The 14,053-nt window shown below is 34.7% G+C and overlaps 1 protein-coding gene across 5 annotated transcripts in view; it reads right to left on the bottom strand.

The window, feature by feature from the left end:
* Nucleotides 1–14,053, bottom strand: part of LOC6052069 (solute carrier family 12 member 4) — a 567,840-nt gene that overhangs the window by 102,421 nt on the left and 451,366 nt on the right. For all 5 annotated transcript variants that reach the window (XM_038253584.1, XM_038253585.1, XM_038253587.1 and 2 more), the window contains one exon: nt 4,740–4,842. In XM_038253584.1, coding sequence (XP_038109512.1) covers nt 4,740–4,842 — 103 coding nt within the window. The remainder of the gene's footprint in view (nt 1–4,739; nt 4,843–14,053) is intronic.

Here is a 14,053-nt window from a genome sequence, read left to right as displayed (position 1 = left end):
TAGAAATTTTTTAAGAATTTTATAGAATTTCGGAGAATTTTGAAAAATTTAAGAGACTTTTTTAGAGTTTTATTTTTTTGTAAAATTAAAGGGAATTGAAAAATATAAGAGAATTCTTAAGATTTTTCTAGATTTTCAAAAAATTTTGCATAACTAAACATTTTTAGAAAAATTTGGAGCATTAAAAAAAATCAAAAATTGTAGAGAATTTTGAAGAATTTACAAGAATTTTAGATAATTTTTGAAAATATTAGAGAAATTTATAAAGTTTAAAAGAAATTCTTCGAATTTGAAAAATTTAGGAGAATTCTAATTAAACAGAATTTTTAAGATTGATATGAAATTTTGTAAAATTTTGGAAAATTAAAGAGAATTTTAGTGATTTTTTGAAATTTTTAAAGAGTTTTCTAGAATTTAAGAGAATTTTAGTAAATTTTAAAGAATTTAAGAGAATTTTGAAAAAAAGAATTTTAATGAATTTTAGAGAGTTTTTAAGTATTTTAGAAAAAATTGAATATTTTGTACAATTGTAGAGCCTATAAAACAATTTTGAAGAATTTAAGCGAATTTTCAAGATTTTTGCATAATTTTGGAGAATTTTTGAAATTCCAGTGATTTTTTGAAGAATTTTAAAGAATTTTGGAAAATTTCAAATAATTTTAGAAAATTCTAGAGATTTTTTGGAAATTCTTAGAAAATTATAAAAAAAATTTCTAGAATTTTGGAAAATTTAGGAGAATTTTGGAAAATTTTAAAGAATTTTTGAGAATTTTATAGAATTTAAGAAAATTTTGAAGAATTTTACTGAACTTAAGAGAATTTTAAAGAATTTTGGAAAGTTTTAAAGAATTTTAAAGTATAGAATAGAATTTAATAGAATTTCAAAGAATTTTGAACAATTTAAGTGAATTATAAAGAATTTCAATTAATTTTATAAAATTGAACAGAATTCAAAATATTTTAAAGATTTTTGGGAAATTTTGGAGAATTTTAAAGAACTTTTGAAAGTTTAAGAGAACTTTGAAGAATTTTTATAAATTTTTTAAGGAATTTTAGAGATTTTTGGAAATTTTTAGAAAATTTTAAAGAATTTTGGAAAATTTGAGAGAGTTTTGAAGAATTTCAAAGAATTTTGGAAAATTTAGGAGAATTTTGTAAAGTTTTAGAGAACTTTAAAGAAATTTATAGAGTATAATAGTATTTGAAGAATTTTAGAGAATTTAAAAGAATGTTCGAAAAAAATGTTTTTTTTAATTTAAATGATTTTTGGAAAATTTTAGAAAGTTTTAAAGAATTTTGGAAAATTTTAAGCAATTTAATTGAATTTCAGAGAATTTTGAAAAACTTTAAAGAATTATAGAGAATTTCAATTAATTTTATAAAATTTAACAGAATATCAAACATTTTAAATATTTTTGGGAAACTTTGGAGAATTTTGAAAAATTTTGGAAAATTTAAGAGAACTTTGAAAAGTTTTATAGAATTTTAGAGATTTTTTAAAAATTTTAGAGAATTTTATTGAAATTCAAAGAATTTTATAGAATTTCGAAGAAACTAAGAGAATTTGATAGAATTTCAGGGTTTTAGAAAATTTTGGGAAGGTTTAGAAAATTTAAGAGAATTTCAGAAAATTTTAGAGATGTTTGGAAAATTTCAGAGAATATTAAAGAAGGTTGGAAAATTTAACAGATTTTAAGTGAATTTTGAAAATTTTAATAGAAATTTTAGAAAATTTTGATAATTTTTTGAATTTCAAAGAATTTTAAAGAAATTTTATAGAATTTTGAAGAATTTTAGAATACTTTGGAATATTATATAGAATTTTAGAGAATTTTAGACAATGATTTTTGGAAAATTTTAAAGAATTTCAAACAATTTAAGAGAATTTTAGTAATTTTTAGAGATTATTTTTAACATTTTAGAAAATTTTAAAGAATTCTGGGAAATTTTAGCAAATTTTGAAGAATTTTATAGAATTTAGGAAAAAATTGAAGAATTTTATAGTATTTTGGAAAATTTTGGAGAATTTTAGAAAATTTTAGGAAATTTAAAATAATTTTAAAGAACTTTAGAGAATTTCAGAGAAGTTTATAGAAATTAGGAACATGTTGAAAAATTTTGGTGAATTTTGGTAAATTTTAGAGAATTCTTGAGAACTTTAGAGAATTTTAAAGAATGTTGAGGAATTTTAGATAAATTTAATTATTTTTCGAAAATTTTTGAGAATTATTTTTTTTGAGTCGAGAGACGATAAGATTGCAATTTATTTTTGTGTTCTCTTTCACAGGCTACGGCTCACGATTGCAGCGTGAGTTTGGCAAACGGTTTCACAGATCCGACTTCAGGCGGAAATTCTGAAGACTTGTTTCCGGTGGACAGTCTTCTAACGGAGGACACTCTGCTCAAGTCGATCCTTGAGGTGAAGGCGTCTTCGTTGCCCTCGTGTGGCGCCAAATGCTCCAGAGTCACTCGGGCTCCGGCATGAACCTGAGTCCACACTAAGACCTTTCCCGAAGGCACGGAGAGGAAAAGAGACACCACCTGGATGAGGAGAACTTCTGGTGGTACGCGAATCCGCTCAAGGGACGTGCCAGATCAACCACCCGTGCACGATGCACCTGTCTCAGCACTTCCGTCCGGGTCGCCTCGCCGCCGACTTCACCGACCACGAGAAGGACCCGCCGCGGTGACGGTGCCGGCCATAAAGACTTGGGCAAGTGGAGCATCAACAAGTACACTGCGTATTTTTCCAATCAAAAGCAAAACACAACTGATTGAATCAAAATTCCGTAGTAAACCACTCACGCAATTCCCTTGATTTGTTTTTGAACTACGAATAAATAAATAAAAGAAATAAACCTCTTCTTCTTCTTATTTCCATTTAAAAAATCGAGAACCAACGGTCAATTCAAAAAGGTAAATATTGTAGTGGCTGCGTGCTGCGTGCTTTTGGCGGGGTAGGCGTTACTGCGTTACGTTTGCGATATCGAAAATCATCGTTTGCGATATTGGAAGCAATGCTTCCTGCTGACGGGTGCAAACCAAGATTTGCGATTTTTAGAGTAAATCGGAAGCAAAGTTTGCGATTCCGCAAACCGGATTTTGTTCCGTGTGGTCAGTCCGTTTCCGGTCATCCGTTCGGGTGGGTGTTTGTGTTGGGGATAACGTTTTGCCCTGAAAAAAGCGGCAACAGAGATCGATATCAGTGCAAGTCAATCGTCCAACGGGAGCGGGAGTGTGTGTTTGTTTTATTCGTACAAACTCTGTTATTGTCCCTCGGCACGGAATGACTTGACTTGAATTGACTTGGGTTTGCTGGAGCTGGAGCGCGGTCGGCTGGAAAATGGTTATTGCCTCGTTTTGTGATTATCATGGTTAGGCTGAGTTCCGGAACCGGGGAGGTGGGATATCTCTATCGGAGATTGGACCCAGTTTATGACAAGTTTCGGACGAGATAGCATCGTCATGCTGGGTGCAATAAAATTAAGTTTGTTTTTTATCACATTTGAGTGAAGAATCAAGTCACTTCTCAGAATTTGGGGTTTTGTCATTCTTACCAAGAAATGGTTATAAAATCACTCAAAAATAAATATTTTTGGAATTTTTTATTAGGTCCTGAAAAAATGTTAAACTGAATTATGAAGTTTTGCGAGATTTCATTTTTACAGTATTTCTTTTTTTCAAATATACTTGATTTATATCCCGTTAAAAAATGTTCTTGCACTAAATATACCAAATTTTCAATACTAACAACCACATGTGATCCTTATGAAACCAAAGTCGTGCAAATGACGATTTTATCACAGTGAAATTTGCTTTTGCACAATGCACAAATATTTTAAAAAAATTAAACATTATCCTTGTCATCACAGTCTCAATTCGGCAACATGCCAAGAAACTCCACATATTACCCGCAGATTTCACTCCAAGAAAATCTCTCACGCTCCAGCTTTTTCCCTCACCAATCCTCTAACAGACGATTCCAAGATTCCATTTTATGGGAAGTTAAATTTCTTCTCCAACAAAGCGCACATCCCAGTGCCTCACCAAAGGCAAACTTATCTTTCATTTATTTCAACCATTTTGGCGCGTTTGCCATCCTCCTCCGTGAAAGGTGATTATTCGAGTGCAAGAAAAAAAAAGAAATTCTGAAATCCAGACTTGTTTCTTCAACCGCCCCCGCGTAGCGCAAGTAGATTATCCGGCAGAATTCATTTCACCGCGCGAGAATCAGAACGAATAACTTTAGTCCAAGTTATAGTGGATGAGCAAAAAAAAAAGCAGCCAGCAGAAAAACTGCTTTTAATAATAAACCAGCCCCGGCTGATGAAGAAGTCGGTCGGTCAGAGATAGGAGACCGTTATCAACGAAGAAGCGGGGTCTTCATCGAGGGTTCTCCGAGGAGTTCCGTCGAGTGCACCGGTTCTCAGGACCCCAGTTTCTTACATTATCCGAGCGAGGATCCTTATCTGGTTAACCGTTTAGCAGCTACGTTTACTGCGCGTGGTTGTTGTTGCTAAAGTTCGTGCTCAGTCACTGAAAATCATCCATTTGTTTTTTTTTCATTACATTGATTAACCCTTGACTAGACATGTTTTATGGTCACAAACGATACAATTTATTTTTATTTATTTTTTTCATAAAATTTTGGTCATCAAGGGTTAGAAAATTTGTTTAAGATTATGCATCTCCCTTAGAAAAAAGCGAGCTTACACTCTAGACTTCTACTCAGTACTTACCAGTACGATTTCGACCGCACCGACTATGTACATGGCGGCTGCTAACGTTGTCCCGGTGTAGAACAACATCCCGACAGCGCCACCAAACTCGGGCCCGAGAGATCTGTGAAGGATGGGAAGAAGACAAGAAAGTTGTAGGTTTATAAAATAGATCTTCAGTAGCGTGAATAAAAGGACGAGCAGCGTCGAAGGAATGGCCCTGCAGAGCTTCTGTCCGTCGAAGAATGCATAATTCAATTAAGTTCGTTCGAACTTGTTTGCCAGCAGCAAGTTATGGTCAAGAAGCACGATTCGTTCTGGTAGATGGGAGAAATTTAGTTTGAGAGCAGTTTAAGGTAGATAGCAGAAGTTATCTTGCAAGTACTAAAGAAGTTATCTTGCAAGTACTAAAAATCAAAAAACATCGCTGCAAGATAACTTTTTAGCACAGAAGTTATCTTGCAGCGATGTTTTTTTTTCTAAAATCATCGAATCTGTAAGATAACTTTCTGCAAGATAACTTCAGCTCAAAAATGCGAGATAACTTTCTGCAAGATAACTTCAGTTCTATTTCTGCAAGGTAACTTCAGCTCGATTTTTGCAAAATAACTTTCTTCAAGGTAATTACAGCTCATTTTTTTGCAAGGCAATTTTTTGCAAGATAACTTCAGTTGGTTTCATGGAATAAGGCTGCAAGATAACTTCAGTTGGAACCAGACTGCCAGGTAATTTCGAATTAATTCAGAATAATTGTTGGAATATTTTTAAGAATAAATAAAATAAAATAAATTCCCTTCTAAAATTTTTACTCGCAAGATAACTTCAGTTTGTTTCATGGAATAAGGCTGCAAGATAACTTCAGTTGATTTCATAGAACCAGACTGCCAGGTAATTTCGAATTAATTCAGAATAATTGTTGGAATATTTTTAAGAATAAATAAAATAAATTCCCTTCTAAAATTATTACTCGCAAGATAACTTCAGTTTGTTTCATGGAATAAGGCTGCAAGATAACTTCAGTTGATTTCAAAATCCAGACTGCCAGGTAATTTCGAATTAATTCAGAATAATTGTTGGAATATTTTTAAGAATAAATAAAATAAAATAAATTCAATTCTAAATTTTTTACTCGCAAGATAACTTCAGTTGGTTTCATGGAATAAGGCTGCAAGATAACTTCAGTTGGTTTCATAGAACCAGACTGCCAGGTAATTTCGAATTAATTCAGAATAATTGTAGGAATATTTTTAAGAATCAATAAAATAAATTCCCTTCTAAAATTATTACTCGCAAGATAACTTCAGTTTGTTTCATGGAATAAGGCTGCAAGATAACTTCAGTTGATTTCATAATCCAGACTGCCAGGTAATTTCGAATTAATTCAGAATAATTGTTGGAATATTTTTAAGAATAAATAAAATAAAATAAATTCCCTTCTAAATTTTTTACTCGCAAGATAACTTCAGTTGGTTTCATGGAATAAGGCTGCAAGATAACTTCAGTTGGTTTCATAGAACCAGACTGCCAGGTAAATTCGAATTAATTCAGAATAATTGTTGGAATATTTTTAAGAATAAATAAAATAAAATAAATTCCCTTCTAAAATTTTAACTCGCAAGATAACTTCAGTTGGTTTCATGGAATAAGGCTGCAAGATAACTTCAGTTGGTTTCATAGAACCAGACTGCTAGGCAATTTCAAATTTATTCAGAATAATTGTTGGAATATTTTTAAGAATAAATAAAATAAAATAAATTCAATTCTTAATTTTTTAACTCGCAAGATAACTTCAGTTGGTTTCATGGAATAAGGCTGCAAGATAACTTCAGTTGGTTTCATAGAACCAGACTGCTAGGTAATTTGGAATTTATTCAGAATAATTGTTGGAATATTTTTAAGAATAAATAAAATAAATTCCCTTCTAAATTTTTAACTCGCAAGATAACTTCAGTTGGTTTCATGGAATAAGGCTGCAAGATAACTTCAGTTGGTTTCATAGAACCAGACTGCTAGGTAATTTGGAATTTATTCAGAATAATTGTTGGAATATTTTTAAGAATCAATAAAATAAATTCCCTTCTAAAATTATTACTCGCAAGATAACTTCAGTTTGTTTCATGGAATAAGGCTGCAAGATAACTTCAGTTGATTTCAAAATCCAGACTGCCAGGTAATTTCGAATTAATTCAGAATAATTGTTGGAATATTTTTAAGAATAAATAAAATAAAATAAATTCCCTTCTAAATTTTTTACTCGCAAGATAACTTCAGTTGGTTTCATGGAATAAGGCTGCAAGATAACTTCAGTTGGTTTCATAGAACCAGACTGCCAGGTAATTTCGAATTAATTCAGAATAATTGTTGGAATATTTTTAAGAATAAATAAAATAAAATAAATTCCCTTCTAAAATTTTAACTCGCAAGATAACTTCAGTTGGTTTCATGGAATAAGGCTGCAAGATAACTTCAGTTGGTTTCATAGAACCAGACTGCCAGGTAATTTCGAATTAATTCAGAATAATTGTTGGAATATTTTTAAGAATAAATAAAATAAAATAAATTCAATTCTAAATTTTTTACTCGCAAGATAACTTCAGTTGGTTTCATGGAATAAGGCTGCAAGATAACTTCAGTTGGTTTCATAGAACCAGACTGCTAGGTAATTTGGAATTTATTCAGAATAATTGTTGGAATATTTTTAAGAATAAATAAAATAAATTCCCTTCTAAATTTTTTACTCGCAAGATAACTTCAGTTGGTTTCATGGAATAAGGCTGCAAGATAACTTCAGTTGGTTTCATAGAACCAGACTGCCAGGTAATTTCGAATTAATTCAGAATAGAGCGTCCAATTTCCCGTCCCCGGAAAAAAATTCCCGGGAATTCCCGGGATTTCCCGGAAAAAAATATTTCCCGTTTCCCGGGAAATTTGTAAATTTCCCGGGAATTCCCGAATTACAAGCAGAAGTATACATTTTCCTACTTTTTTTTACCAATATTTTGAAATTATACAAAAAATAATAATTGGAGATTTGATTTTTTATTTCCATCTACTGTTCATATTAACTAATCAGCTTGTCTGTAAATTTCATGTCAAGGTTTAATTCAGATAATATTTATTTCTGTAGCATTCACCACTAGGAATATTGTTTGCTTATATGTTGGACAACAAAACTTACGCTGTTATGGAAGGAATATAAACTACTTTATTTTTGACAACCATTTTTAATGTTTTTTTTGTAATATCATTCGAAAATGAGATATTTACATCTTCCGGCCAAGATCAACATTGAGATTTGTTTGACTTTTTTTTACCTTGAACATGTTGGATGGAAATTGAACAAATATAATTAAATCTTTAAAAAAGGTTTTGTGTAAGAAAAATTTGTTTCTAAGTATTCGAGAAATTACAGTTTGAAGTTATAAATTTATGAAGCACGTGAGCTACCAAGGGCGTAAGAGGGTTATATATGAAAAAATATTGTTGAATTTCAACCTCTTTTAAATGCTCAAAATTATTTTAATCTAATTGATTTATTAGGCTGAATACCATATAACTAAAGTCATATCATAAAACCATGAAAAACCATTAAAAAACAACTTCGTATCAAATTTTCAAGTAAAAAATAGTGTTTCAAGTTAAAAAGCGCTAGAAATTAGATTTTTACGGTAAATTCAACGATTATTTATTTATTCACAAGTTGAATGTTTTGTTTTTTTTTCATTTGAACTTTATGGTCACTGAGACAAATTTAAAAGCAATTTTATGGTTGTGGAGCATAGATTTTCACTGTCCAAACACTTTGATTTAAAAAAAATCCTTCTCAACGAAAATACTAATAATATTTTCTTTCATTTGGGACGGTTTGAAAGATTTCAAAATTAGAAAGTTTATATATTTTCTAGAAGTTGCATGATTTTTTACAAGCAGTCAAAACATTAATTGATCCTCATACTAATTTTGACCATTAAAGTTGCTGTTCTATACAATTTCGCTGCAAAAGATTAATCAGAAACAGGATTAGAATAATTTTCGTTAAATTTAAAATTTCCCGGGAATTCCCGGGATTTCCCGGGAAATTTGTTGAAAATTTCCCGTTTCCCGGGAATTTTGTAACCCCGGGAAATTGGACGCTCTATTCAGAATAATTGTTGGAATATTTTTAAGAATCAATAAAATAAAATAAATTCCCTTCTAAAATTATTACTCGCAAGATAACTTCAGTTGGTTTAATGGAATAAGGCTGCAAGATAACTTCAGTTGGTTTCATAGAACCAGACTGCTAGGCAATTTCAAATTTATTCAGAATAATTGTTGGAATATTTTTAAGAATAAATAAAATAAAATAAATTCCCTTCTAAATTTTTTACTCGCAAGATAACTTCAGTTGGTTTCATAGAACCAGACTGCCAGGTAATTTCGAATTAATTCAGAATAATTGTTGGAATATTTTTAAGAATAAATAAATTAAAATAAATTCCCTTTTAAATTTTCACTCGCAATATAACTTCAGTTGGTTTCATGGAATTAGGCTGCAAGATATTCATTGTTATCCGAGCATTCGTTGGTGAAGGTTGTCTGAATCAACATGACTCGTCGCGTCCCGGCGCAAAACGCCGGCAATATTGCCCTACCTGCGGCTCAAGCAGGCAAAAAAGTGGGAATTTCCAAAGGAAGGTTGAGGCCTCAACTGATGGCCAAAAACCGGGAATTTCCAAAAGGAAGGTGCTTTTGGAAGTGACATCGAACAGCAAAAAGACGAAAAAGAGCGACGGTACTGTACCGATGGATGAGGAGGAGGAGAACTCTTCATCGCACGAGGAGCAGCTTTTGAAGAACAACAAGTTTGCTGGACTGCCTGACGAGGACCAGGTAGCGGAAGCAAAGGAGAATGAAGTGAAACAGCGAAAGGAGAAACTGCCTCTTTTTATGTGAGGCAATCAGCAGCAACGATCGACTTTCGTGCGGGGCTGGTTGAACTCATCAAGTCTGGGAAAGTCCAAGGCAACATTCGTCTGTGTCAGGACGGATTTAAGGTGCTGGTGCAATCCAGGCAGCACTATCAACTGGTCAAGGATTACTTGACCGAAAACGAGGCGGAGTACTTTACCCATGATGTCGTCATGGATAAGCCGTACAAAATCGTCGTCAGAGGTCTGTACGACATGCCAGTGGAGGAATTAGCTGCCGAGCTAAAAGTTTTGAAACTGGATGTGTTGGCCGTGCACAAAATGAGCCGACGCAACAAAGACATCAAGTACCGTGACCAGCTCTACCTGCTGCATTTGGCTAAGGGATCGACGACGCTTCCTGAGCTGAAGGCAATCCGAGCGGTTTTCAACATTATCGTGTCGTGGGAGCGATACCGACCAGTGCATCGTGACGTCACACAATGCTTCAACTGCCTGGGCTTCGGGCACGGAGGTAAGAACTGCCACCTGAAGCGTCGTTGCGCCAAATGTGGTACCGATGCGCACATCACATCCCAGTGCATCCAAGATTCGCTGGTGAAGTGCCTCAACTGCAACGGTGAGCACTCGTCAACCGACCGAAAGTGCCCCAAGAGAGCTGAGTTCGTGAAAATTCGGCAGCAAGCATCGACGAAGAATCAGCCTCAGCGTCGTAGAACTCCTCCAGCCCTGGTGGAGCAAAATTTTCCACCTCTTCAACCGCGACGCCAGGTCCCGAACTTGGCACCGTTGCCGTTGGATCCCAGGAAGAGAGCTGAGATGAATCATCCACGGCCGGGTTCCAGCCAGGAGCCGAGACCGCCACCACCGGGCTTCAGCCAGGAGCCAAGACCAACCCAAGAACCAGCAGTTGAGGAAAATGGTAATGATCTTTACACCTCAACCGAACTCCTCAATATTTTCAAACAGATGTCCGCTGCACTGCGTGGATGCAAAACCAAGACCCAGCAGATTGAAGTGCTGACCTCGTTCGTCATCCAGTATGGATCGTAGGTCCCTCAAGCTGCTGAATTGGAACGCTTGCTCCATTAGGAGGAAGAACTTAGAGCTGGTGGATTTTCTTCGCGAGAAGGAGATCGACGTAGCTGCCATCACGGAAACTCATCTGAAGCCCGGTGAAAAAGTTTATCTGCAAAACTACAAGATCGCGACGCAGCTCGACAGGACCACCTCTGGAGGAGGAGGTGTGCTTGTCGCTGTTCATCGTGATCTCAAGCCACGCCGGCTGCCACACTTTAACATCATCGAGGCCGTTGGAGTGGAAATTCCCACTTCGGTTGGCCCAGTACTCTTCATTGCTGCATACTGCCCACGTCAGGTGAATGCCAGAGATGGTTCAGCAGCAAAACTGAAGGGCGATATCCAGAAGCTGACACGGCGGAGCGCAAAGTACATCATCGCTGGTGACCTCAACGCGAAGCATGAAGTTTGGGGCAACAGCAGGAGGAATCGGAACGGAGTGATTCTGCACAACGATCTGCAAAACGGATACTACAACGTTGTGAGTCCGGATCGTCCAACGAGGGTGGCTCGGTCTGGGAATCACTCAATCATCGACTTCTTCATTACCAATATGGCTGAGAACGTGGCTCATCCTGAGGTGTTTGAAGAGTTGAGTTCTGATCACTATCCGGTGGTTGTGGAGGTTGGAGCTTCCGTTACTCCGCAGCGGCAACCAACCCGGAAAGATTACCACAACGTTGACTGGCAGCAGTTTCAGCAAGTGGTAGACAGCAACATCGACTATGATCAACACCCGGAAACTTCTGCTGATATTGATCGTTCGCTGGAGGTGATCCAGCAGGCTATCAACCAAGCAGAGGCTGCCAACGTTCGGGAGGTTCCTGTTAATTTTAAGGTAACTGATATTGACGTAGATACTAAACACTTGATTAGACTTAGGAATGTTTATAGGAGACAATATCAACGGACTGGGGACTATGACAAAAGATTTCAGTTAACAATTTGAACAAAATCATACAAGACCGACTTGACAATATCAGAAATCAAGAATTTTCAAAACATGTAAGCCAGCTTGGGAATTATTCAAAACCATTTTGGAAACTTTCAAAAGTTCTTAAAAACAAACCAAAGCCTATTCCTCCTCTTATTGTTGAGGATTCTCCTTTGATTACATCCGAGGAAAAGGCAAATGCACTTGGGCTTCATTTTGTTAGTTCACATAATCTTGGCGCTTCCATGACCAGCCGTAAAGAAACATCAGTTGCCAATAGTATTTCAACAATCAATGACTCTACCTTTGAATTTCCTGCAGATTCCCATGTTTCTGGTGAGGAAGTCAAAGTTGCAGTTAAACAAATGAAAAATATGAAAGCTCCTGGCTTTGATAACATTTTAATCTAGTGTTGAAAAAACAGAGTGATCAGTTCTTTCAACATCTAGCCAATATTTTCAATAAATGTTTGCAACTTGGTTACTTCCCCACCAATTGGAAGCTGGGCAAAGTCATACCAATTTTGAAGCCTCAAAAGATCCAACATCGCCAACAAGTTATCGTCCCATTAGTCTTTTGAGTAGTCTGTCCAAACTCTTTGAGAAGGTCATCTATTCAAGGCTTTTGGATTTTACCAACGATAATAATATAATTTTGAATGAGCAGTTTGGCTTCCGAAAGGGACATAATACTGCTCATCAGCTTACGAGAGTAACTAAAATCATCAAGCAGAACAAGCTTGAGTCTAAATCAACTGCTATGGCTTTGTTGGATGTTGAGAAGGCTTTTGACAATGTTTGGCATGATGGTTTGATACATAAACTGTATTTATACGGTTTTCCAATGTATCTTATCAAAATTATCCAGCACTATCTTTCGGAGAGATCGTTCAGGTTTTTCTGAATGGGATTGCTTCTGGATTATTCAACATTGATGCTGGGGTTCCCCAAGGAAGTATTCTTGGCCCACTTCTGTACAATATTTTTACATCTGATTTGCCTACTCTTCCTGGTAATGGTGTGTTGTCACTTTTTGCTGATGACACTGCCGTTATTTATAAGGGTAAAATAACCAGATATTTAGTTGGCCGTCTTCAGAAGGGTCTTGACGTTCTTTCCGAATACTTTGGCGACTGGAAAATTCGCATAAATGCAGCCAAAACTCAAACCATCATTTTTCCACTTTCCAAATCGGCCCGATTTGTCCCAAAGGATGATGTTTTGATTAAAATGAATGATGTTTCAATACCCTGGTCAAAGGAAGTTGTCTATTTAGGTCTCATACTTGACTCGAAACTATTGTTTCGGCAGCATGTAGATAAAATATTGAACAAGTGCAGCATTCTCATCAGGTGTTTGTATCCTTTAATTAACAGAAAATCAAAGCTATCTTTGAAAAATAAGCTAGCAGTTTACAAACAAATAATTTACCCCGTTATTGAGTATGCAGTACCTGTTTGGGAGTGTTGCGCTAGAACTCATAAATTGAAGCTCCAGCGTGTCCAAAACAAGGTACTCAAAATGGTTTTGAATGTTCCTGGCTGGACAAGATCAAGTGAGGTTCATGAATTAGCAGAAGTAAAAATGTTGGATCAGAAGATTCAAGAAAAATGTTTGAAATTCAGGGAAAAATGTGCTATATCTGAATACCCCTTGATTCAAGGATTGGTTTAGTTTATGGTAAGATTAAGTTAGTTTTAGGTTAGGTTATGTTTTCTTAATTTTTTTCCTTCATTGTACCTAGTGTTACAAAAATGATAAATCATATACTTTTAAAGTTATGAATATGAACAGTGTTTAAATCACGAAAAGCAAACTAAAGCTGAAGAGCCACAGCTGACCACTTATTATGTAAACCAAATGTAATTATTATAAGAAAGATTCAATAAAGTATATTTAATTCAAAAAAAAAAAAAAGGCTGCAAGATAACTTCAGTTGGTTTCATAGAACCAGACTGCCAGGTAATTTCGAATTTATTCAGAATAATTGTTGGAATATTTTTAAGAATAAATAAATTAAAATAAATTCCCTTCTAAAATTTTCACTCGCAATATAACTTCAGTTGGTTTCATGGAATAAGGCTGCAAGATAACTTCAGTTGGTTTCATAGAACCAGACTGCTAGGCAATTTGGAATTTATTCAGAATAATTGTTGGAATATTTTTAAGAATAAATAAAATAAAATAAATTCCTTTCCTAAAATTTTTACTCGCAAGATAACTTCAGTTGGTTTCATGGAATTAGGCTGCAAGATAACTTCAGTTGGTTTCATAGAACCAGACTGCTAGGCAATTTCGAATTTATTCAGAATAATTGTTGGAATATTTTTAAGAATAAATAAAATAAAATAAATTCCTTTCCTAAAATTTTTACTCGCAAGATAACTTCAGTTGGTTTCATGGAATTAGGCT

Source organism: Culex quinquefasciatus, chromosome 2 (genome assembly GCF_015732765.1).
Source record: "Culex quinquefasciatus strain JHB chromosome 2, VPISU_Cqui_1.0_pri_paternal, whole genome shotgun sequence".
Classification (NCBI taxonomy): Eukaryota; Metazoa; Arthropoda; class Insecta; order Diptera; family Culicidae; genus Culex; species Culex quinquefasciatus.
Note: the sequence above shows the minus strand (reverse complement) of the source record. Positions and strands in the feature narration are given on the sequence as shown.